Genomic DNA, 23,457 nt, shown 5'->3' on the forward strand with positions numbered 1-23,457 from the left:
AGTGCAGCTTACTAACCACACAATTTTTAATTCTAATTAAATAAATAGTTTAGAATATTAGTTAAAACTTGCTTGAGTTACGTGATTTTGAAATATTTTAAAAAATAATAATATAAGAAATACAGAAAATCACGTTTCACGTACTATGTTTCATAGATTTACGATTTACACCCTAAATATTTGTCTTTTAATATATCCCATCAATTTGGTAGTTCAGAAGATGGGGCTTGAAATGTAAGTATTGAAAAAGTAGGGTCTGAGTCGGGAATTTATAAAAAAAGTGAGGTGTTAAATGTAAATTATTTGATGATGAAATAGTTTTGCTTTCGGTGATGACCCGCAATATTTTTTTGCTTTATTTTCAGAGAAAGAAAAGTATTCGATCAAGACGTTGACTCCGCTCCTCTCTCGATCTCTGTAGCTGAAACTGGGAGGTGGAAGGTTCCTACGGTCAGGTGCTCCCTCTATGGGAAAATTATTTGAATAATTTGTCAATTTAATTTTTTTTTCGTTGGGGTTTGATTCATAGAGCTTGAGCTTCCCTTCAAACTTGATTTTAGAAGGTAAGACGCAAAAAGGAGTGATCTTGGAGACATTTTAATTCCAAAAGTTGCGATTTGTTTCAGTTTGGATTCGGTTCGACATAGAAGTGCAGTAGTATACTTTGTGTTGTTAATCTTGTCTTCAACTTTACGGAACTGATAACCCAAAGCATTCTTGAGTGTTAATTATGGGAAGGTTTATTTGGATGTGGCTGGTGGGGAGAGTGTTAAGTATAGGGTACTGTCGAGGATTTGCACTTTGTGATATTAAAACTGGGAATAATAGTGGATTTCTATATGTTCCAGGAACAAACTTTGAACATCTGATGCAAGACTTTTTTGCTTAAATCCTTGGTTTCAGACTCGGAGAAAAGGAATGAATTGATGCCAAATGTGCATCCAGAATAGCTGTCCCCTGGTATTTCAATCCTAGGCCCCAAGATGGGATTACTTATCCTCAAAAATGGGTGGTGATCTGTGTTGCTTATCAGGATTTGTATCCATATCCTTGGAATATGAATAATGTAACCAGATGGGGCCTCACGAAGAGTAAGGGCTCATCTGGCGTTGTATCATGAAGGAAGAGAATGAGATGGATTGGTGAGATCATTTTAAGTACTTATGGAAGTAGTGATCTTTTTTTCTCTTCTAAAGTTTCAGAGTTTTTGGGATTTATATGTAAGTATGTTTTGGGAACAAAAATGCTTATGGTTGTAATTAAGTTCCTTCTTTTGCTCTGTGTTTATGGTGACCACCTGAGACTTTTTCAGTTTTTCCTGGGTGTCTGTGGTTATGATTATGATTAGTTCATAGTAAAAATCCCCATATACTATTGTTGCACTTGGATTAGCTCTGATAGTTCAAAGAGAAGGAAAATCGATAATATTCTCTCCTGCAGCTCTTATCTTGGCCTAGTCGGAAGATAGCAGACAGACAGCTCAAGCACTGTGAAATTGTGAATGCAATGGTTGACATAACATCATCTACTTGGTTTCGCTGGATGCTGATGTTCCAGCCTTCATCGCAAGCCAAACCATTAGAGTGAGAAGGAGACATTCTGAGGAGCAGAGGCTTAAGACCACTTGAGAACGTGAGACAAATTCAGATGAAATCTTTGTCTGTGAGAGGGTCTGTACATCAAAGAGGATGTTGAACAAGGTTTGTGCATTCTCGAAGGATCCAACTCCTGATACATGTGTTACTGTCTGTGGTGTTTCAGCCATTTATACTTGTGCCAATCCTTGTGCAGTGAAGCAGTGCCAAAGCGAATGCCTCAAGCTCACTTCATCTGTTCATCTTCAACATACTAAACCTCCTTTCGTCTTTTGATACCATGGGAAACTGTAGGATATAACATCTGAATAGAGAATGCGGTCCATGTTAGCTTAATGAAAGACCTTAAGATCTTAGATTCTCTCCTTATGCGTTTACTTGGTAGTTTCAGCTAACCGTTATACTTTTCTCTTGCACTAGTAGTCTAAATTATGTTGCATTTATGTGAAGAATCTTCTTTTGTTCTGTTGATTGGCATGATTGCCATCTAATTGTAGTTTTCCAGCGGAAGCATAAATCTTGGAGGGAGCAGTCTCATCGAATTACTTCTCTCTTTCCTTGTCAGGCAGGAACTCAGGGTGAAAGTGCAGCAAAGAAACAAAAAAAATGGATCAAAGGTGCTGGTGCTAAAGACCCACTGACACTGGATGATTGAGAAACTATGGTTATTAAACTACTTAGACATTGAATCAGGTTTGATGTAATTGAATTATTGGTGCTGTGTATGTGTCAACTTGATATGGTGCTATGTTTTGAACTTTTGCGATGCTTTGTAGTTCGACCCCTACTTTTCTGGTTGTTAGGAAGTTGTTTATATTTTTGTTTTGTTGGGTCGATATGTTGTCTGGGTATAGATGTGTCTCTTAACTATACATAAAATGTGTTATGGTTGGCACTCATCGTTTAAGTTTCAATGAAACTGGGCTGCGGCCTTTCAGTCGAAAAAATTGTAGTTTTTCTCTTGCTTGAGTTGCTGATAGATCATTCCATCCATCATCACTGATGTAATATTTTTCAGGTAAACCGACTTAGCTTATGCATTTACTGATCATTACTACCATCATTCTGTTAGACAGTAACTATTTAACTTGCAGAATTGAAGGAATTTGTTCTCTCTTTTTTTTTCATCTTACCTTGTTGCTTGTGGACATTTGCAGGCCAACAAGAACCATACACATGACTATCTGCCAACCTCGCTGACAAGCATCTGCTATGCTATAAAACGTTGGCATATTTCATTAATGCACATGTTGTGACAAACCTGTACTCCAATATGAATTTTATGCAAATTTCGAGTCCAAATTTATATGGGGACTACACACTATTAATGATGAATTAATAATAAAATTAATAAAATTTAAAGAGTACTTTAATATCATATATTTATTTATTCAAATTTATAAAGATATTTAAATAAAAGTTGGTTTTAAAATGGCTATCATGACAATAAAAATTAAAAAAAATGAGTTTAGTATTATATTGTTTGTTTGTGTAATATAAGGCATATAAGTATTAAGTTCCACATGGATTTGGACCCAAAGGGTACCCATTTTTATGGGTGAAAGAATCTATGTAAATCAACTAGCTCATTGGTCAAGATCTTAACTATCTTTTACTTGATTTGATTTCAGTTTAGTTAACTTCAATTTTACCTAGTTTGGTGCTTTGGCTGCTCGTAGGTCAATTTTGGATGTGAATTTTAGTTGTATCCGAACATATGCTTCTGTTCCTGTGGATAGATGCATCTATTAGGATTCGAACCTAATAGTGAATAGATGCTTCCTTTCAACAACAACACTAGAAGATTTGTACCTTTTTGTTATGGTTGTTTATTTTTTAAAATTCAATCTATTCATATCTTGTTGACTCTTCCGTTACTATGTTTGAAATAGATAGAGTATTACACTAAGTTGATTCGAATAACAGTTTATTTTATGTATAAACTAGCTATTTTATCCTAAAAAATTTATATCCATTGTTTCAAAAGCAACCGATAAAGGACGAATTAGTCTTAACAATATATTGTTAAACACTAGTCTCGACTTATAAAAATATTTACACTCTTTAATCTATAAATTTATTTAATTCAATTTATTATGGTTATTCAATCGAATTTTATGATTATCTAAATCAGATTGTTATCGCCAATATATTTAACTATATTTTACATAACCTCTTCCGTAAAATTGTCTCCACGAAGCAACCCACAGTAAATGGAATCAAAACTCTAGCTGATGTTATTAAAAGGAAAAAGACACATATCTGTTTGCAATTTCTTCGTTTGTTATCGATTGCATTCGCTCCTGTTGTTTTCAATTAATGCGATGTATACATTACTTGAAGAATGCTTGATTTCTCTTCTCCAAATTTTCTAAAATTTCACATAAAATGCCCCACTGGGTAACTAGCTTCTTTTCAAATTTTCTCCAAGAAAGATAACTAAGTTATGTTCATAGTGGTCCATAACTCCATATAATGAATGGATTCTTGCTTCAGAGTTCAGAGGACCACTCAGCAACCATACAATCTTGGACAAGTACTATGACTGTTGGGTTGATAGGAGTACACAACTACGAAGAACGCAGACAAATCTGCCACCTTGTTGTAAAGATCTTTCAAGTACCCACACTTACCTTCCCTTGTATGAAGTACTAATTAATAAAAACGAGTACTTGTTTTGATTCTTTACTCTCCTTGTTCAAGCCAATGGTGAAGTACTAATTAGCTACTTGTCATTTTTGGATTAAATTCTAGGATTAGGAGAGCATTTTACTTTGCCAGCTACTCTCAATGTTTAATGCCAGTATGGAGCTCAGAGGTAGATTTTGACTTCCTTAAACTGTACATCTTAATAATTTTTTTTATGGTCCTTAGAGCAATCAACTTCTACTTACCTCCCATAAATTCATGCAATTAAGCTTAAGAATTCTTCCACACCATATTTATATATATATACAGGTTACAGGTACTGGCAAATTCAACTACCTTCATAAATACTCTTAAATGCGACATCTAACTGTCTCTTTATCATTTGGATGTCCTCATAGTAGATTTTGTTTTCCTCTCATCTCACCACGTCTTTGTCACCTACTTGTTTGTGAACAATCTAGTAGTTGAATTCTATATTGGATCACTCGGTCCCACTCTTCTTCTAATTTCGATTCTCTTTAATGCAGATCAGTATCAGTTCTGGTAAGGAGTACTCCTCTCATATTCACCTCATGCTATTAATACCACTGGTAGGAGTTGAGAAGATTTTAGCTGATGCCAAGGACCAAGATTGTGTTTGATGGGCACAGAGATGGAATACCAAGATTACATGTCGGCGAAGCGGCCCACGTCGGCCGCCTACTTGGTTTGGGAGGATCTTACGGCAGTTTTGCCGAACTATGGCAGCCGGCGGCCGGCAAAGAAGCTGATACAAGGGCTGAGTGGATATGCCGCGCCGGGCCGGATAATGGCGATCATGGGCCCCTCGGGGTCCGGCAAGTCAACGCTTCTTGACTCTTTATCAGGTTCTTGGATTTATTCAGTGATCAGTTTTTGCTGAAAGTGTACTAGTTTTGGACGCCTTGTGGAATCTTAAGTATGATGTTTCTTTTATGCTTGTTATGTTATAGGGAGGCTTGGAAGGAATGTTGTGTTGACAGGGAAAGTACTACTCAATGGAAGGAAAAGGAGGCTGGACTATGGAGTTGTGGTAATCTTAAATTAATAAAGAAGTTGGTATTCTTCATGTTAAAAGTATCCATGTATTTGATGAATCAAAGGAAAAAGAAAGTAGGACCAGGTAATTTTGATTCTAATGAGTTGCAAATATATTTTGATTTAGTCTAATTATACTATAAATGAAGTTATCAGTACAGTCTGAAAGATTCAAAACTTGGAAGAAGAAGAAGAAAGACATTTGATTTTAGGCCTACATGGATATAGATAGAGAAACCAATGATTCTGACCCTTAATTTGAGAGGAAGAAAAAAAACTGAAACTCCTGGAAAATGGATACAGAAACTAGACCTGGGAAAACTAATTTCAGGAGAATCAGGTTTCTATTCTTTATTTGGTTCATTTTGATCTTATGATGTCTGGACCAGTAATTCGCTTTTCTTGTCTTGGGGTGTTCTGGTTCCATATTTGGTGAAGGATAAGGTAACTGATATAGTTGTCATTAATCCTAATTCTGAATCAAGAAACAAGATGAAATGACAAACCAGTGCAAACTAAATTTTGATATCAACTTTTTTCTTTCAGCTCTTGCTTCATGTTTGAAATCCTTTGGTATGCATATTGTAGGCATATGTGACACAAGAGAATGTCTTGCTTGGAACACTCACTGTTAGAGAAAACATCACCTACTCAGCTCTTCTGAGGCTTCCTACCTCCTTGAGCAAGGCTGAAGTGACCCGCATCGTCGAGGGGACCATTGAGGAGATGGGCCTACAAGACTGCGCGGATCGCACTATCGGAAACTGGCATCTGAGAGGGATCAGTGGTGGAGAGAAGAAGAGGTTAAGCATTGCACTGGAAATTCTAACACGACCGCGACTATTGTTCTTGGATGAGCCCACGAGTGGACTTGACAGTGCGTCGGCGTTCTTCGTCATACAGGCACTTAGGCAGATGGCAATTGATGGAAATAAGACTATCATCTCCTCAATCCACCAGCCCAGCAGTGAAGTCTTTGAACTCTTTGATGATTTATACCTCTTGTCAAGTGGTGAAACAGTTTATTTTGGAGAGGCAAAGTTAGCAACCAAGGTAAATTTATCACTTAGATAGATAGGCAGGACTAGCAGTAATTGCTTTATGAATGAAATTTTTGTGAGTGATACGGTAGTATGGTCTTTGTGCAGTTCTTTGCAGAATCTGGATTCCCTTGTCCTAGCAGAAGGAATCCTTCGGATCACTTCCTTCGCTGCATCAACTCTGATTTCGATCAAGTGACAGCAACGCTGAAAGGATCTGTGAAACTGCGCTTAGTATGTCTTACAGAACCATTTCTTTTACTATGATGATACATTTTTTTCGTTTCTTGACGCTGGTTTTTTTTTTTTTTTTTTGACCTGGCATTTATTAAGGAGGCAGAGTCTTCTTCCGATCCGCTGTTGAAATTAAGGACCTCCGACATCAGAGCAACACTTGTAGAGAAATATAAGAGCTCAGAATATGAGACAATAGCTCACAGCAGGATTCAAGAGATATCCAACATAGTAAGCATCTCGCCGAGCTGAATTTAACTTGCATTTGTTAGTAACTGTTCAAGGATAACGATCGAACAGCGCCACAAATTCCAAGTCAGTAAGTGGAATTATCTGGCAATTATTGAACAGCGCCACAAATTTCAATATGTTTGTAGATTTGATCCTTGCTGTTTTACTTTGTTCTCCCAATTAAATTAGCTTGACAGTTATTTTCTTGCAGGACGGACTTACTGCAGAATCAGATAAAGGGAGCCAAGCAAGTTGGTGGAAACAGCTAAAAACTCTAACAAGGCGTTCATTTGTTAACATGTCGAGAGACATTGGCTACTACTGGCTAAGGATTGTCATATACATAGTGGTAGCAGTGTGTGTTGGTAGCATCTATTTCGACGTCGGAACGAGCTACACAGCCATACTTGCAAGAGCATCATGTGGAGGCTTTGTCTCTGGATTCATGACATTCATGTCGATCGGAGGTTTTCCATCCTTCGTTGAAGAGATGAAGGTGTTCACTAGAGAACGGAAAAACGGGCATTACGGTGTAGCTGTGTACATATTATCCAACTTCCTGTCATCTCTTCCTTTCCTGCTCATAGTATCAATCATTGCTGGAAATATAACCTATTCAATGGTTAAGTTTCGCCATGGATTCGATCACTATTTATACTTCACACTAATGCTCTATGCTGGCATTTCGGTAGTGGAGAGTCTCATGATGATCATTGCCTCGCTTGTTCCTAATTTCTTGATGGGCATTATAACAGGAGCTGGTGTAATGGTAAAGGGATAATCTGTTAAAGATCTTTGAGCAGAGCATCAAATTCCTCCAGCTTTTAATCTGGTTCACTATATTGTTTTGCAGGGAATAATGATGATGACATCTGGGTTCTTCAGATTGCTTCCAGATCTTCCTAAGCCATTTTGGCGCTATCCGATTTCGTATCTCACCTATTCCTCCTGGGGCTTGCAGGTAACTTCACTAATTTATAACAGACAATTTGAAAAAGACATTAAGATAGAAGAACGAACTAAAATTTAACATGGTACTGATACTTGATTATCTCACCTGTGGATAATTACTTGTTCTTTTCCTCTCTTTTTAACATATTTACCAATATACCTAAATTCAGAACCAGAGTGTTTCCCAAGCTAGATGACTGAAGCAGAACTTTAAAAAGAGAAGATTTCCTTAATCAGCAAATAATCAATCTGACGACGATTAAGATGGATGATTATAATTTAGATAGGGAACCAAAAGCTGATATTAAGAGAATCTGTTCAGTTCAGCATAAGAAATCCAGTACTTCAGAATCCAAGGATGACAAAGGTGTTGCAGAAAGACTTGTAAAACAGTCGTCATAGATGCCTCAAGAGGAGCATGAATTGGAAAATCACGTCGAAATCCAGAGTGAACATAGAGCTGATAATCATATAAATCTGTCACAAGAATCTCATTCTAGACATGATGAGCATGTTTCTATATGCTGTTGATTCTATTTTGTTATATGTTTCCTTAAGATCATTGCTTTTGCAGGGTAGTTACAAGAATGAATTGCTTGGTCTCGAATTCGATCCTCTATTGCCGGGTCCAAAACTCAGCGGCAGTTACGTCATTCAGACAATGTTTGGGATCAGTCTGGATCACTCGAAGTGGCTGGATTTAGTAGTTGTGTTCATCATACTAATCTGCTACAGGATTGTTTTCTTTCTGGTTCTGAAGTTCAAAGAGAGAGCTTCCCCACTATATAGGATGATCTATGCCAAGGCAACTGTGAAAGATCTCATGCCAAACACCATCAAGAGAAAGATGTCATCTGCATCAAAGAGGCACCAACCTCCCCACCCTATGGCTTTGCAAGAAGGCATCAGCTCTCCAATTCCATAAAGATAGCAAGAGTTGAATCAGAAACAACTGCAGAACTGTTTGAAACCTCTCCAAGACTCAAATATCCAAGACTCAAATAGAGGAATTTATGTAGTGATTCTATCAATAACTGCAAGATTGATTACTGGTACAAGGTGTGTCCTACTCATCTTATCTTGTATTATTCCAACACAACATAAATGAGGACTCTGATTGGATTTTACTCCATGGCAAGTTAGAAATGTTGGATTCTCAGTCTAGTAGCTGCTGTTTATGGACTCTCTCAAATCTTATATTCTCAATCTAGTATGGATCAAATATAAGATTGAGAAGGTTTTCCAACTTAACATAATATATATTACTTTATCAATATTAAACTCCAATGAGTATCAAAATTTATTCAAAAGGATTTGCGTGCGTGATTTTAGACCTAACATGGATGATAGTTCTCCATTCTGACCAAATAGTGTCACAGCTACGCATATTACAAAAACACCACTAAGAAAGACAGCATTGACCAGAGTTGTCATCTAACAAGCGAGAGAAAGGAAATACCCAGAAAATTAATAAGCTCTGCCAAGTCCAACAATATCTGAAGGATTTAACCTGATTTGCAAATTAATTCCACTCCATAGTCACATTAGTAAAAATAGACCGCAGGAATAAACAAGATCTACTTACATTGATATACACAAATGTGTGCACTACAAAGTCAATAGCCCTTTGTTGCAAGTAACATGTTTTTGCCCATATTAGCTAATGCGACTATAAAGTGGAATTATCTTGCAAGTCATACACAGGATTAGCAACTAAATATCAACAAAATCAAAATTATGATGATTAATGGAAGAGGAAGAGCTGCCTTTCCTCTATCGATCAATCAAAACTTACAGCTTTCCATCAATACAAGGCCCTCCAAATGATGGTTAAAAATAATAAAAATTAAAAGCAAAAGCTGGAGATCCTACAGGATGCATTATAAACCATCATATTTTCGTAAGATGGAAGCAGGTTGCACATCTGTACGATAGAGGTAGTACTGAAGAACAATAAAAACGACAGCTGCAACTGCAAACTCAGGCAAAGCTGTCCAGGGTAGTTCCAGAGATCACGCAGAGGTGTTTCTCCTTGCAGCATAAACACGGTAAGCAGCAACTCCTACGACTGCAACTGCAGCTCCGACTGTCCGAAAGAGGCAGCAACAAAAGAAGTAAGCACCATAACAAGATAAGGTGGATAAAGACAATTTATATGGTCTGAGTCCAAATGATAAGCAACAAAAACAGACAATACAACTATTTTAAATGGAAAATATTGCTTGAGGCAGCACTGCCTCAAGACACAAACCCATGTATGTGTGCACCAAATAGATTAAGCGGTTGATCAGGGAAAGCATTAGAGTTACGCAAGACGCCAACAACCTTGGCCCTATAGCTTAAAGGGCTCTATTCGGTCTCCACCGAAGTCGTCTTGCTTTTGAATCTATAGGTTCGTTAATAAACTCTCATGGATTCCCTGAATTTCACCAAGTCGCTTACAATTAATGATGTTCAAGCAAGACATGAAAGTTTTCTTTTTTTCCATATTTTACTTTCTAAAGTATGAGAACTTAACCATTATTTAAAAGCTGCAACAGTTGAGAGTAGTCTAGCATGCATTCATAGTTATGCAAGCACCTTAACTCAAGTCGGGCAGGCTGTATCCAAAAGAAAGAAATATCATTAAAATCTACCAGCTTGCGGTAGATTTTAATGATATTTCTACAATGTATGTGAAATCTACCATGTATGTGAAAAAGAGTACCTGAAACAAACATGAGGGAACGGTTTACAAGACGGCGGTATTGCTTGCGGTATCTACCAGCTTCAGTTTCTGGAATGCTCAGATGAGGATGTTGAGCAGCACTAACTATTCTACGGAATACATCATTAAAATCTCTTAACCTCATGCTAACAGGTATAGGCGTCTCTATTCCCATATCCTGACTTACCTGAAACAGACAAATCAGAAATTCAATCATGTGCAAACACATGCCAGGAAAAATAATGGGAAGTAAAATTTTTTTTACAGCTTTCTAGTGAACATCCAACATATAGTGCAATTAAGATGCAATAATTGAATTTGGAAACCAAATCATGATTAACATGGCCATATGCCCAGATCACACATGGACAAGTCAAAAGCATCCTAGGCAATCAATGTCAAACTGACTAAAGAAAAAAATAGCATCAACCATAAAAATATTAGAAAATCAAAATATGAACATGATCACATACTAAGGTACACTGCAAAAGTACTTTAGCTTTCAATCATAATTATGAATAAAATGAAAATGCAAAAGAAAGCAAAAGATGTACTTCGAACTTTAGTTGCATATTTAAAATCAAAAGAAGGAAACATACTCTTGTTGAATCTTGTATGGCAGAGGGATATGGATCGAGATCATCCTTAGCAGAAATAATAAGACAAGGAACTTCAAATCCACTATTTTCTCCATGAGTGGCAACTTGGACGAGCAACTCTTCAATACTCCTCCATGAATTCTCATCAGAACTAGAAAAATAAAGATAGAAAGATGTCGTTTCAGATATCTCCACTAGGAACGCAAAGCTTTAAAATTACTTGTTGTATCAACAGTGCATAAAAATACATAATACATAAAAGAGCGTCCAAATGCATGAGGCTTCCACCTACGTGTGATCTAAGAAGCAACGATGTTTGCAGTCAGATAGTTGTCCAATCACGTCTATGAAACTTCAAACATGCATAATAGTTGTAAAATTACTTGTGTGAGGTTACCATTTTATAATTACATTAAGGCATAGCTTTACAATGAACTACATTCCACTACAAAATATACTTATAAGTTGTGAACTTGTTCTCAATACTCCTCAATTTTATAATTTTATTTCATATGCGACTTCTTACAGCAAGAATCTATAATTTCAACCCATGCAGAATTGAGCATGAAGATCTAATCAACCAACCATACACAAGGTTACAAAATGGAGCAAAAACTTTGGCTAAGTAATTACCTATCATAGACAAATACTGCTATGTCACAAGCTGCTAATGATTCCTTGTCAGAAAGCACAGACTTGACTTGATCTTCAGGTACCTCTCGCATTACAAGTGTCTTTTTAACTCCCTAAAGAAGAAAATACCAAATCATGTCGCACCATTAAGGAAGAAGAAATATTTGCAATTTGTTTATAGGTCATTAATAAAGCTCTTCTTAGGTGCAAAAGTGAAACATAGTTGCTACTTAGACTTTACTGCAACCATATGACAGTAATACCAATGTAATATATTCTTTAAACAAAACTCATTCAGAAAAAAACTTTTACAGACACAGCGTGTGTGCATTTGCAGTGTTTGGATCCTCTTACTAACATAAAAAATTAAAACCACCACCAGTTATTACATGCATATGTGAATCATATCGAAGCAAGTACCTGGTTGATGTAAGGATCCTGGTTAAATGGACAGGATAGTAACAGAAGAATTTATTATTGTCCTCGGTGAGAAGAAAATGTTACACATGGGCATCAGAGCAAAAGCTAAAATAGATTATGTAATTTGGGCAAATTGATAACTATTGAGGTCGTGGCTGTTGTGCATACTCTGGTGTCTGGATCATATCACAACTATTTTGCATCTAACAAGATAGATCATGAAGAAAAAGGTCAAATTTAAGTAATGATTATCTTGTTACACACACAAGCTACATCATGAGGTTCACTGAAGATTCAAAGATTTTTTTTTGTTTTAACAGATATTAAACATAGACACTTGATAAAGACAGTGAAGAAGAAAATGAAATTGCATCTCAGTTTCGTAAGATGCAGGTTGAAGCCTGTGAACTCAAACTTACGCCCAACTCAACAATATTTGCTGCAAACTGTTCTGTGGTTGTTGGAATATATCTCTCAGGAAATGCCCTAAACATAAAACAGCAATAAGTAGAAGGGAATAAATGTAAAAAAAAACTCAATAGAAATGAGCATTTGCCATACCTTCCAATTAATGCATTTAGTAATGCAGACTTCCCAGCATTTTTAGGGCCGAAAACATAACACTGGAAAACATTTCTTTGGGACTGTTTCTTTTTGCGATCTAACCGCCTTTTTCTGGTGATATGAAATGCTGAAGCAGGATCACCAGCGTATCCAATATAAATTAGGTTAGCTAGACTACTTGCAGGATCTAGAAGTGTCATGAGAGCCCACTGCAATTACAGGAATTCACTCAATACTCTGGAAAGTTGAAAAAGAATTAAATTTAGGAGAATATAGTTTTGCCACTGTTTATAGGAAATAATCAGATGGAAAACTGATGGCACCAGAATGTAAGTGAAATTTGCACATGCAGTCAGAATACTCCTATCCAACTATCAGTTCCCTTGGGATAAAGCACAAAAACAGTCTAGGGCTCCCACCTAAAGCAGTGGAATTGAGCAACTATCACATTACAGCTGAATATTCCATCTCACTTGGATAAAAACTAAAGCTCCATATGCTCAGGCATAATATTCAGGGACCCTCATAAACATGAGAGTTCAAAGAATCCCAAAATGTTGTCAAGCTGCCATATCCTCTTAACAATTTGTTATACATGCATAATCATCCATACCTTATACAATCCACCATGTGCTTGGGTTATCTTGAGTTGACCCTACATTTCTACATCCTTCATAAGAGGGATAGGAAGGCGGCTTAGTTGTGCTAAGTGTTGCAGAAAAACAAAAAACAGAGAGGAACATAGGGGAGATGCAGGGTCATTTATATAATGGAAAGGAAGGAGACTCTGTGAGGCAAGATAGGAATAGAATAATAAGGAAAGAGGGGGGGATGACCAGTGATATCAGATATCATGGTAGAAGAAGAGTTTTCATGATTTCATCTATCAGAAAGCTGCCATTAGAGACCAATAGATTAAAGGGAGTAAAAGGAAAATTTTGGTATGGTATTGCAACTGAGATAGAGTTGAGACTTGAGAGAAAGTCAGAAAGACTAACTCTGTGTGTGTGTGTGAGAGAGAGAGATTCTCATACTTTCTGTTTTCACAAAGAACATGTAAAGCTTATCAATTATCACATAAAAATTAAATGCTTGAATTAAAGAATGATTGCAACAAGCACCTGAGAGAGAAATCCTTCAAGTGATAATCCTCCCAGGACGTTCCTTTCAGCAGCATCCTTGTAAGGGCCTTCAGCAGACCAAGGACTGTCACAAAGAGGAATAGATTAAGAGATAACTTTAAGACTCCAAGATAGACAACCATGAGAGCAAAGAATTGAATAGAAAATTCAGCGAGGACATGAGTCTAACTGAAACATAATAACTGATAATAAAGATAACACGCTTCATTTGAATTTTCAGCACAAAAAATTTGGTCCGATTGAAAGTTGCATCCTCCAGTTATCTACTTAATTAATCTGTTCCTCTATCTTAAGACAATATATCATAATAAAATATATTTGAAAGCTCTCCTATCACAACTCTAGTGCTCAGTAAGAATAACGATAAACCAGAGATATCATGGGTTATTAGACCAACATAAGTGCAGCCATTACAGAATATTACTTACAGTATAGAACAGATAGAATTATTGAAATCAGAAGACAGGAGATACTTTTAAAGAGAATAAATTACAGTATAATTTCAGTTATATGATTCTTAAATAAGGCATGTTAACCTATGTGACCAGATAATTAGCTTCTTGTCCGAACAATAAATTGCAATGCATGCTAATGTAAGGCACCTGAGTACAGTTATCTAATTTCAGAAGTAACATCCTATTGACTGCTGAGAAACTAAATTGCTTATGACTTAAAGTTATCATCTAATACCTGGTGTAAACAGTACATAGTGTCCAATTCACAGGAAATGTTTTCAGAACATCATAATAGAACTTAAACTACTTCTAGTAAGAAAAGAGATAAAGACCTATTAAACTACATGTCAGAAATGATTAATACCTACTAATCAACAAACAGCTTGTGATATAAATAAATTAATCATTTAAAAGAGAAAATAATCATTAAGATACTTTTACTCTCTAAGAGAATGCAAGTGGACCTTTCAGGTGCCGTTGAAAAAAGATCATCAAGTTCAGCAGTTCGCAGAGCCCCATCCTGCCAGCAGTACATAAAAAGGGTAATTCAGACAGCACAGTGGCACCAACCCACAGAAAAAAAAAAAACAGAACAAATGAACTCAGGTTACAATATCCAGAAGCATAATAGATCAAAGTAAAAAATAGTTAAGAACCATTCAATGCTTCTGAACTTATCAGGCAGATGTTTTTGGATTTTATTACTCTGGTGGCTTACCATTTCAATCAGATAAAATGAAAAAAAAAAGTGCATCTCAATGTGTGCACAGATAGTTATACTAGATAGATTTGGAGTCTGGGTAGCTAAAATCAAGCAAAAATTCACGGATAGAAAATTTTGATTATGAGATCAATAAATAAATTTGTTCACATGATTTTCTCTCCTTTTGCTTGGATACCAAAAGATAAAGAAATAAAGAGAGCATTTAAAAACTCTATTGCACAATATGGTACGGGAAGCTAACATGTAAAAGAATTTGTAGACCACCCCTTCATGGTCACTTAAGAATCACTGGATGCTCATAACAGGAAATTGCTAATATCTAGGACTACCAGAACAAGAAGAATACAATTGAAAGTTACAACAATTAAAGAACATATTACTAAAAGAAGGACCTAAGCATTAATCAAAAAGAAAATTATATCCGTACATTGTCCATGTCAAATATGAAGAATGTTCCTTTCAGGAACTCCACAGCTTCATTTGTCAGCTCCACAGACTGCAAATATAGAAGTTATGAAGAAAAATAAAAACAAAACTGATTAATTTCAATAACAATAACATATTATTTGAGAACTCTAGTCTAGATTGTGGATTTATAAGCAGAAATTAATCAATTTACAAGCCAAGCTTGAAATTTCATCAATTTGGACATACATCTGCAACCAGATTGCCTTCATTAATCAGTGTTCAAAATTTCTACTTTGAATAACTAAAAAGAAGCATCTCAGTGCAGAAGGCTTGCAGTTATGCGGTATCCGCAAGAAAAGACTCGCACATCTTAACCCCGTTGCCGGAGAAGTTGTTTCTGTAATTCAAAACCTTGTTAGCTTAGTGCTGTAACAACTATACTATGGATAGTCAAGGAGAACCACGCTCAGCAGGTTGACAATGAAACAAAGAATGAATTTAATTTGTTGTAGAGCATGTCTAACAATTGGAAGTTAACTTTTAGAAATAACTAGATTTTGAATAGTACAGAACAGTGATACCTATGTCATTAAATAGCAGAAAAAAAAGATATCTCCATGATAAGTTCTTGTTAACTCGAAATGTTAAACACTTTCCTAGTAATCCAACATCATCACGTGAAATCAAACATAAGAACCTGAATTGAACTACACCAGATCTAAATGACTAAATCCTTTAATTAATGGAGCATAAAATAACATGTGAAATAAACATCAATGGAGAATTACTTGATCAGCAGTTCTCTTTAATACTGTTGGAAGGAGATCAGCTCTAAGTTTAATTTCATCATCATATCCAAATTTCCTTAATACAGTCCATGTTGTTTCTACACGGCCTTTCTCTATAAAAAGAGCATGCAGGAAAAGGAATCCTGTCAAGGTAAGTCCATGCTCATTCACTCCTTCGGGTATCTTCTCTTGCACAACCCTCTTGACACCAACTATTTCAGTAGGCTGCAGAGGAGCATTAAAGCATCTGACCTGAAAACAACAAAAAGAGGTGTTACACAGAACTTCGCCCAAAAAAGAGAAGAACAAAGAAATGTCCCAGGAAAATGCCGCTACAAAATTATTTAAGGTATAAGAAGAGAATTGGAAAGTTTCGAACTTGAAAAAAATAGACCTGAAAGTCAATGAACTCTACAGAAATATCCCAATAAGTGGCCAATAAGAAATAAGAAAAGAACAGGAAACTTTTAAGAGTAAGTTTTTAAAAGAAAACCTGAAAGTCATTCAACTCTGCATCACTGAGAGCACCATCTTTATCATGGTCACACAGAATAAAGATCCGTTTCAAAGCCCTCACACATCGAGGCTTCAAAGACTGGGTCTCCTGATCAAAGAGTGGGCCGGTTGGATGAAGCACTGCCTTCTGAGAATAGTAGAAGACCTCTGGAACCTGCAAATAGGTCAACCATATTTGTATTATTTTAGCCACAGTCATGGGCTTAGTGTCACTCCACGTCCATCACAGATAGTACTAATTGGACGCAAAACTCAAAAAAATCACACATCACATGCTTTCTAAATACATTTATAATACATTCTTTTCAAAAGATTAGAACTTCTGGTTATTAAGAACCTCAAAAATTTCTCCTTATACATGTTCATGTAATTTGTTTGCAGAACCACAACATCTGATCCTGATTGGGTTGGACCAAACAAATTTCCTTGAACCTTGAAGCTTTTCAACATTATACATTAACTGAACCCGCGGAAAAATGCAATTATATATTATATATGTAATGCTAATTGCAAAAACCCAATTTGAACATTTGAAGTGCATGTGTCATCTCATCTCAGCTTCTCAGGTGCCCAACTTATTAGCAGAATCCAACATCCGCAGCTGCACAACAAATTACCTGAATCTGCCTGAGGGCAGAACACTCGATGCATGTCTCAATCTCCCGAAAACTCTGCATGACCGGAGCCATGACCTGCTCGAGACTGAGGTGCTGCTCCTCCCGCAAATCCAGCTTGCATCCGACAACGATCACGGGCAACTTCACCTAATCCCCCCAAGTAACAAGAATTATTCAAAAACATTCCGAACTTACAAACGATCAAGAACTTTACGAATAAATATGAAGAAGAAAAAAAGAAAGAAAGAAAACCTCGAGGCGGCGGATCTCCGGAAGCCAGTACGTGCTCAGCCGATCGAGAGTCGCGGGTCGATCGCAAGCGTAGGTTAGCACAACGGCGTCCGCCGCCTGGCATTCGGCGACCAGCTTCGCCTTATTCTCGGGGCTACCAAAAGTGGAAATGCATAAGATTCTTGAGACAAAGAAAATATATTTCTTTTCCAAGAGAGAGAGAGAACCTGGAGGAGGTGTCGATGATGGTGATGGGGACGCGCTCGGGGAAGTAATCAGCGGGGAGGCGGGTGGGTGGCATGACCTTGGGGACGCTATCGGGGAAGGATTCGGTGGCGGCGGCGGCGATGAGGCTGGACTTGCCGGTGCCTTGATCTCCGATCACGACTAGTCGGACGGTCGTCCTGCCTCCGTACTTCGCCGCCGCCGCCGACAACGCCGACGCCATGGGAGAGAGTTCTTGGTGAGGTGCCCTAGGTATGTGGAGATTTTAGCTTGGAGAGGAAGCGAAGAAGAGGAAGAAGAAAGGGCGATACAATTGCTATTATTGGCAACTTGGACTCACAAGGATGGTCCAGCGAGATGAGTCCGATTAGTTGTTGTAATTGTAATTATCAATAACAACCCGCAATTTGCAGGACAATTCCACTTTCATAATTATACTAGCAAATACGGATCAGAAAACTTTGCTTGCAATTGCAAATACGAATCAAAACTTAATGCGCTATTTATTCTATTACTCGTGCTAAAATTTTAATTTTAATTTTATTTGCTATAATCCCTTCCGTAATTAGGGGTGTAAATGAGCTGAAGACTTTATTTAGGCATGGCACAGCTTGAAATTAATTTCTAGATCTGTTTTTTATTCAGACTCTCGGCTCATTGAACATAGTCACACCGAGCTCAAGCTCAGCCCAAGTCTTAAATGAGCTGCAACCTCCGTTTGTGCAGCACAGTATCTAAAGGGTCATCGTATTTGAGGACGGCGAAGAGCTTATGGAGGCCAAGAACCAAGCTTACGGAGGCCAAGAACCAATGGCCAACGACGGTAGAGAAAGAAACGGTCGTCAAAGTCAATCTAGGGAAGCTTTTGGAGGCCAAAAATTACCTGCAAAGCCAAGGAGGTAGTAAAACATATCGACCTGAGCCTGAGTGAGCTGTAAAGACTCGACTCAAAATTAATTTTAAATATAAATTAACAATTCATTCTCGGCTCAGCTCAATTTGAGCTAAGTGGAGCCTTGAGTTTATTTTGACAGCCCAACTTCCTAGTTCCCTTGTTTCAATTTTCCTGAAATAGGTATGTATGACTAAGCCACAGGCATATTGAACGATAGAGTTATCTTGAATCAAACTTCCTTGTCCACTGCTGTTGTCCTAATACAATTTAGACATGATTTCATGGTAGATGACAAGGTAAAGAAGAGAAAGGAAGAAGAATACATACTGTCCACCTCCTGCAGAAAAAGGAAAAAGAAAGGTAAATCACCAGATTTTCTGACTTAATCTATAGTCTGTAACTTCTTCCATATTGCTTCAGTTTACCGGAATACACCTGAAAGAGAAAGGAAAAAAGGATAAAAAAAAGAAAAAGAAAAAGAAAAAAGAATCCATCCAACTCTTTCTCTTCATCAATAACCTATCCCATACACAGCCATGGATATCAAAGACGACAGAGCATGCACACTTCCACAGAATGTGTTGCTCTTTTTTGCATATTCGGTCCACACCCAGCTACAAAGGCATGGCAAAAACATCTGCAGCATGCCACAATAGAAGCATCAATCACATGCACTAAACCCTATAACTTTTCTCCGCAGTCCAGCTTAACCATGAAAACACGAATGATGAGGCATCATTGGAAAGTCATTATAAATGTACTTCTAGTAGTAATGGCTTGCAATCGATGGTAGTATTCACATAATTATAATGGTACAAAGATTTGCTAATGGAGCAAAGCCTTTAATATAACCTGTAAACAAACTGATGGAATACATCCTAAAAGAGCTCCATCAACTGCTGTACAACATCTGCAATGCATCAAAAGTAGGAAAACTGTAATAACTATACAAGGGAATTCGCAGACTAACAACTCTTCTAGAAATAACTCCATTACCTTGGAGAACAGAGGGTGTTGTCTGAAACTCGTGCCAAAAATTTGAACAACATGCAAGATCATAGTTTATAAACTTAGCAGCAAGAAGTGCTGCTCCGGCAGCGATATGGTGTGGCTTGAACTGAAGCCAAAGTGAACTCCGGAGTCTGTAGTATGATGAGAACAAATAAATATAACAACCGTCATGAGAATAAAGAAGCATCCTTCAAGTTACAAGTAAAATAATAATTGAAGCACTTTTCTGCAGCATCCTATCGATACAACCTAAAATCACATGAAGTTTGTCTCTAAATCAAATTAGCGATATCCTAATGATTGTTATAAAGATTAATTGTCAAAATAGCATAAAGTCATAAACAAGCTATATAACAGTGACTCCTTACCAAAAGAAAGCAGCCTTGGGTGACAAATTATCCATGAATTTGCTGCAGAGATCCTGTCATAGTGCTACCCTATAGCAACTAGAGATACTAAACAATTCCTTGACCCAATAATGCTCCAAGGCATTTGGCACTCCAAAAGACCCCAAAAAAAGTTCAAATGGAGCAAGATTAAACGTTTACGAAATAGAAGAGAGAATGAGATCATCTCCCTTGGATTCCTCTACTTTTCTGTTTCTTCCCACCTCAAGATATAGTTAGATGTCATGCATCATGCCAAGACATGATGATGCACATGTTGTCCTCGAACTGCTAAGCATGCAGAAAAATGATGAGAAAGTTTAAATATAGAGGCCTATGTGTTTCAAAAGTGTGGTTTGCTAAAAAATGGAGGCAAGTATGATCTACCTAGAATTCTGCATTCACATTACAGTAGAATTTCTTGCTAAGTTGCTATGCCGTCAACAGGTAAAAGGAACATAGATAAAATCCTTTGAATTACAGATATATACATAAAAGATGCTGATCAGTCCTGTCTAACAGTCTAAGAAATATATCATTCTAAGACACATTAAAGTCATTATGAAAAAAATAATTTATAAAAATGTAGGTGTAAGAAGTCCATTCTAGTGTCAAGTAGATTTTCAATTGTTGAGTGTGAAAAAAAATGTGAAGTATATCACCAGTTGTCACAAAAAAGAAAGACATTAAATTGCAAAGTATGTGCCCAGTTATTTTCTTGACATTTTAAAATTAATTTTCTCTTGACAAACTTGTTTTACTAGTATACCTCTAATAGTTTATTGCAGAGAACTGTTGAAACTTGAAAAGAGAATTACAAAATCTATCAAAATATGAACTTTTGGACTATATGAGACTAAAATGGTAAAACCAGAATGATGTTCTTATTATGTTTCAGCATGCAGTATGTAGTGAGGGATGATGTCAAATATATTGAGTCTAATGGCTCGCTATGCTCTTAAATCAGTATATATACATCGCCAGAGGTCGCCTGTTTGCCAGCCGACAGCCAACAGTATTTTGAAACCTTATCAATTAATCAAAATCTACTTATGTTTAAGTTGCAGAAACTTTAGCTCCCTTACTCAACAACAATCAATAAAATGGCATTAGTGCAGAACAATAACTTCAAGTAGCAGTGATGCTTACCCTTCAGTGACCAAGTTCCAAGCCATGATAAAAAGAATAGTATCCGAAAGTCCTAATTTGGTAAGGACAGATGTAAGAGGAGCATATGGATGCTTCACATCGAGTTCAAAATCAAGAGTTGTCAGGATCATTTGTTCTGCCTCAATGACTCGTTCTCTGTATTGTTGAAACCAGTCCTGTTAAACAGCAAAACCGTACATGATTATTACAGGATGCTACTGGAGAATTTTTTTTCATTTCACATATAATCACATAACCAAAACTGTGCAATTCTGAAAGACTGAGATTAGTGGGTCTTCGCATATGAAATGGAAGTGATATGGTTAAGCCTATTTAGCTTTATGTAAGTAAATATACAATTGACTCTCCCTAAAATTCTGCAATATAGTCAGACTATATGCTTCTTTTTTCATTTCATATCTGCCTTGTGATATGTAGCCTCACCAATTGCTGCCTTAAGATTCTTTTGCCAATCATCAAAGTTCATGTTATCACTACTAGACACTGAACCACTATCAAACTGCTTTAGAAGATGATCAATTCCCTTTACGTTCTCCAATAACCTTTTCCAATGCTCTTCTAAAATGACTGACCATCTCATAGAAGCATATTTTTACTATTATTTCTTCTTTTATCATTTCATTGTATTGCTGATTTTATCATTAATTGTTTTCAAGTACACAACTAATAAGAACATTAATCTATTCTGAAAATACATAACACCGTCAAGCTACGACAATAAAATTATGTTTTTTCCTTTCCAGAAAGGTAACCAAGTCAGCTCTGCACTTAATTAATCATGATATAATTGTTACTTACACGATGTAACATATTCGGTAAGAAGGCTAATTGAGAAATTTCACAGGATGCCCTGAGAACTGTATCCAAAAGGCGCGGTGTTTCCTCGGACTTTGCTGCCAAGAACAGCACCGCAGTAGCAACCAACTGCGCATTAGAGTTAGTAAGCGAATTAATAACGTATTAATAAACTGGTAGTAGAATTAACCCCATCGGTAGGATTTAAGCACACAAATAAAAGAATCTCGATCGAACTCACAAATCTATCATGGCAGGCGTGCGATCTGCAAAGAAAGAACCGGTGGCAAAGAACCACCGCGGTTGCAATTGTCGTCTGCGGCCTGCCATATCAACAAATCAATGACAAAAACCTTCCTTTCAGAGAAACAATGATCAAAAGATCAAGTATCTTATCTACAACTACAAGATAGTGGCCTTACAGCCCAAGCCTCACGCCCAAATTCCGGAGATACGAACAGTAGGAATAACGCAGGCGCGTCTCGGAGAAGGAATCGATCCCGTCGCGCCGAGACGGCGAGCACCGCTCGATCTCGTCCCTCGACATGAAATCGGAGGCAAAAGTGGAAGATCCGCTGCCGTCAGACCCAATTGTACTCCAACGCCATTCGCCTCTCGCGGTGTTCTCCCACATGGAGACGGAGACGGAGGCGTCGGAGACCTTTCTCCTCTTTGAAGGAGGCGGACCGCCATCTCCTTGGTGGTGGTGGTGACAGCGGTGGGAAAAAGGCATGGGCGCTTTTGATGCGCAATTCGATGGAGAATAGAGATTGGAGAAGGAGAAGGAGAAGAGACGGTGGGGGGGGGGGGGAGTTATAATTGGGAGTAAAACTGCCGTATAATTGTGGATAAGTTCTTATTTATCCGTCTGTTTGGCGGTGTTTAAGAAGCATAACTCCACTTTATCCGTCTGGTAGATAGCATTGCTTCGCGGGATCTCGGGGACGATGCGCGCATGCGTGCCAATCTTGTTGCCGCGTAATTTAGTGGACGGCGCGCCGAGTTTGTCTTTTTCCACATACTCTTCGGCCCGAAGGAAGCCCAAGTTAGATTATTGTCAGGCCAGGCCCATTTAAAGTAGAGGCCCGGGTCAGGGCCATCGGATCCAGCCAAAATTGGACACAGATTTTAATCTATCATAGGCAACCATCAGATATCAGATAGTCATAAATTATTTATTGAGATAGATATTTAGTGAATTTCTTACTGAAACATTATATAAAAATAATTTAAACTCATTATAATCTGTTTCTTATGAAGGTTCATCCATTTGCCTTTTATCTAGATTTATGATTAACTTACAAGCTCAATCAGTTATATATATATATATATATATATATATATATATATATATATATATATATATATATATATATATATATGTATATATAATTCATCAGAAGTTGCTACGTATT

General features: G+C 37.1%; 3 protein-coding genes and 1 long non-coding RNA gene across 7 annotated transcripts; 2 read left to right on the forward strand and 2 right to left on the reverse strand.

Annotated features, from left to right (window-relative positions):
• Positions 1–322: 322 nt before the first annotated feature.
• On the forward strand, positions 323–2,962 carry LOC140798881 (uncharacterized). Of its 4 annotated transcripts, XR_012110918.1 has the most exons (5): positions 335–455; positions 849–1,142; positions 1,441–1,700; positions 1,792–2,288; positions 2,753–2,962. It is a non-coding gene; the product is annotated as an uncharacterized lncRNA (long non-coding RNA). The 4 variants fall into 4 exon arrangements; XR_012110919.1 differs by lacking the exon at positions 2,753–2,962 and having other exon boundaries at positions 1,792–2,370; XR_012110917.1 differs by lacking the exon at positions 2,753–2,962 and having other exon boundaries at positions 371–455; positions 904–1,142; positions 1,792–2,370.
• Positions 2,963–4,774: 1,812 nt separating this feature from the next.
• On the forward strand, positions 4,775–8,883 carry LOC140798835 (ABC transporter G family member 15-like). Its single transcript, XM_073152915.1, has 8 exons — positions 4,775–5,110; positions 5,216–5,295; positions 5,889–6,353; positions 6,449–6,574; positions 6,674–6,805; positions 7,017–7,574; positions 7,659–7,766; positions 8,331–8,883. Exons 1-8 carry the CDS (start codon positions 4,885–4,887, stop codon positions 8,679–8,681), a joined length of 2,046 nt encoding a protein of 681 aa, XP_073009016.1. The 5' UTR covers positions 4,775–4,884; the 3' UTR covers positions 8,682–8,883.
• A 440-nt stretch (positions 8,884–9,323) lies between these two features.
• LOC140798836 (mitochondrial Rho GTPase 1-like) lies at positions 9,324–18,131 on the reverse strand. The gene is made up of 14 exons (XM_073152916.1): positions 17,788–18,131; positions 17,582–17,714; positions 17,330–17,476; positions 16,690–16,866; positions 16,197–16,448; positions 15,428–15,496; positions 14,741–14,796; positions 13,801–13,885; positions 12,677–12,888; positions 12,535–12,601; positions 11,696–11,808; positions 11,063–11,213; positions 10,464–10,650; positions 9,324–9,842 (listed from the first exon to the last, which is right to left on the reverse strand). The coding sequence occupies exons 1-14, from the start codon at positions 18,006–18,008 to the stop codon at positions 9,769–9,771; spliced, it is 1,944 nt and encodes a 647-aa protein (XP_073009017.1). The 5' UTR covers positions 18,009–18,131; the 3' UTR covers positions 9,324–9,768.
• Positions 18,132–18,899: 768 nt separating this feature from the next.
• LOC140798838 (cyclin-T1-3-like) lies at positions 18,900–22,837 on the reverse strand. Its single transcript, XM_073152918.1, has 7 exons — positions 22,465–22,837; positions 22,284–22,365; positions 22,046–22,171; positions 21,227–21,402; positions 19,677–19,822; positions 19,533–19,590; positions 18,900–19,017 (listed from the first exon to the last, which is right to left on the reverse strand). Exons 1-6 carry the CDS (start codon positions 22,773–22,775, stop codon positions 19,559–19,561), a joined length of 873 nt encoding a protein of 290 aa, XP_073009019.1. The 5' UTR covers positions 22,776–22,837; the 3' UTR covers positions 18,900–19,017; positions 19,533–19,558.
• Positions 22,838–23,457: the final 620 nt, after the last annotated feature.

This window comes from Typha latifolia, chromosome 12 (assembly GCF_019914945.1).
Source record: "Typha latifolia isolate L0001 chromosome 12, TyphaL0001v2, whole genome shotgun sequence".
In the NCBI taxonomy this organism is placed as follows: Eukaryota; Viridiplantae; Streptophyta; class Magnoliopsida; order Poales; family Typhaceae; genus Typha; species Typha latifolia.

Bases quoted from the DNA above. Each gene is read 5' to 3' on its own strand.
- LOC140798835 (XM_073152915.1), top strand. From the start codon at position 4,885: ATGGGCACAGAGATGGAATACCAAGATTACATGTCGGCGAAGCGGCCC. The intron at 5,111-5,215 runs GTTCTTGGATTT...GTTATGTTATAG, and splicing joins GCTTCTTGACTCTTTATCAG to GGAGGCTTGGAAGGAATGTT. The intron at 6,806-7,016 runs GTAAGCATCTCG...ATTTTCTTGCAG, and splicing joins TTCAAGAGATATCCAACATA to GACGGACTTACTGCAGAATC.
- LOC140798836 (XM_073152916.1), bottom strand. From the start codon at position 18,008: ATGGCGTCGGCGTTGTCGGCGGCGGCGGCGAAGTACGGAGGCAGGACG. The intron at 17,715-17,787 runs GTTCTCTCTCTC...CACTTTTGGTAG, and splicing joins ATCATCGACACCTCCTCCAG to CCCCGAGAATAAGGCGAAGC. The intron at 17,477-17,581 runs GTTTTCTTTCTT...TGGGGGGATTAG, and splicing joins CGGAGATCCGCCGCCTCGAG to GTGAAGTTGCCCGTGATCGT.
- LOC140798838 (XM_073152918.1), bottom strand. From the start codon at position 22,775: ATGCCTTTTTCCCACCGCTGTCACCACCACCACCAAGGAGATGGCGGT. The intron at 22,366-22,464 runs GTAAGGCCACTA...TTGATATGGCAG, and splicing joins TTGGGCGTGAGGCTTGGGCT to GCCGCAGACGACAATTGCAA. The intron at 21,403-22,045 runs GTAAGTAACAAT...GCTGTTTAACAG, and splicing joins TACCGAATATGTTACATCGT to GACTGGTTTCAACAATACAG.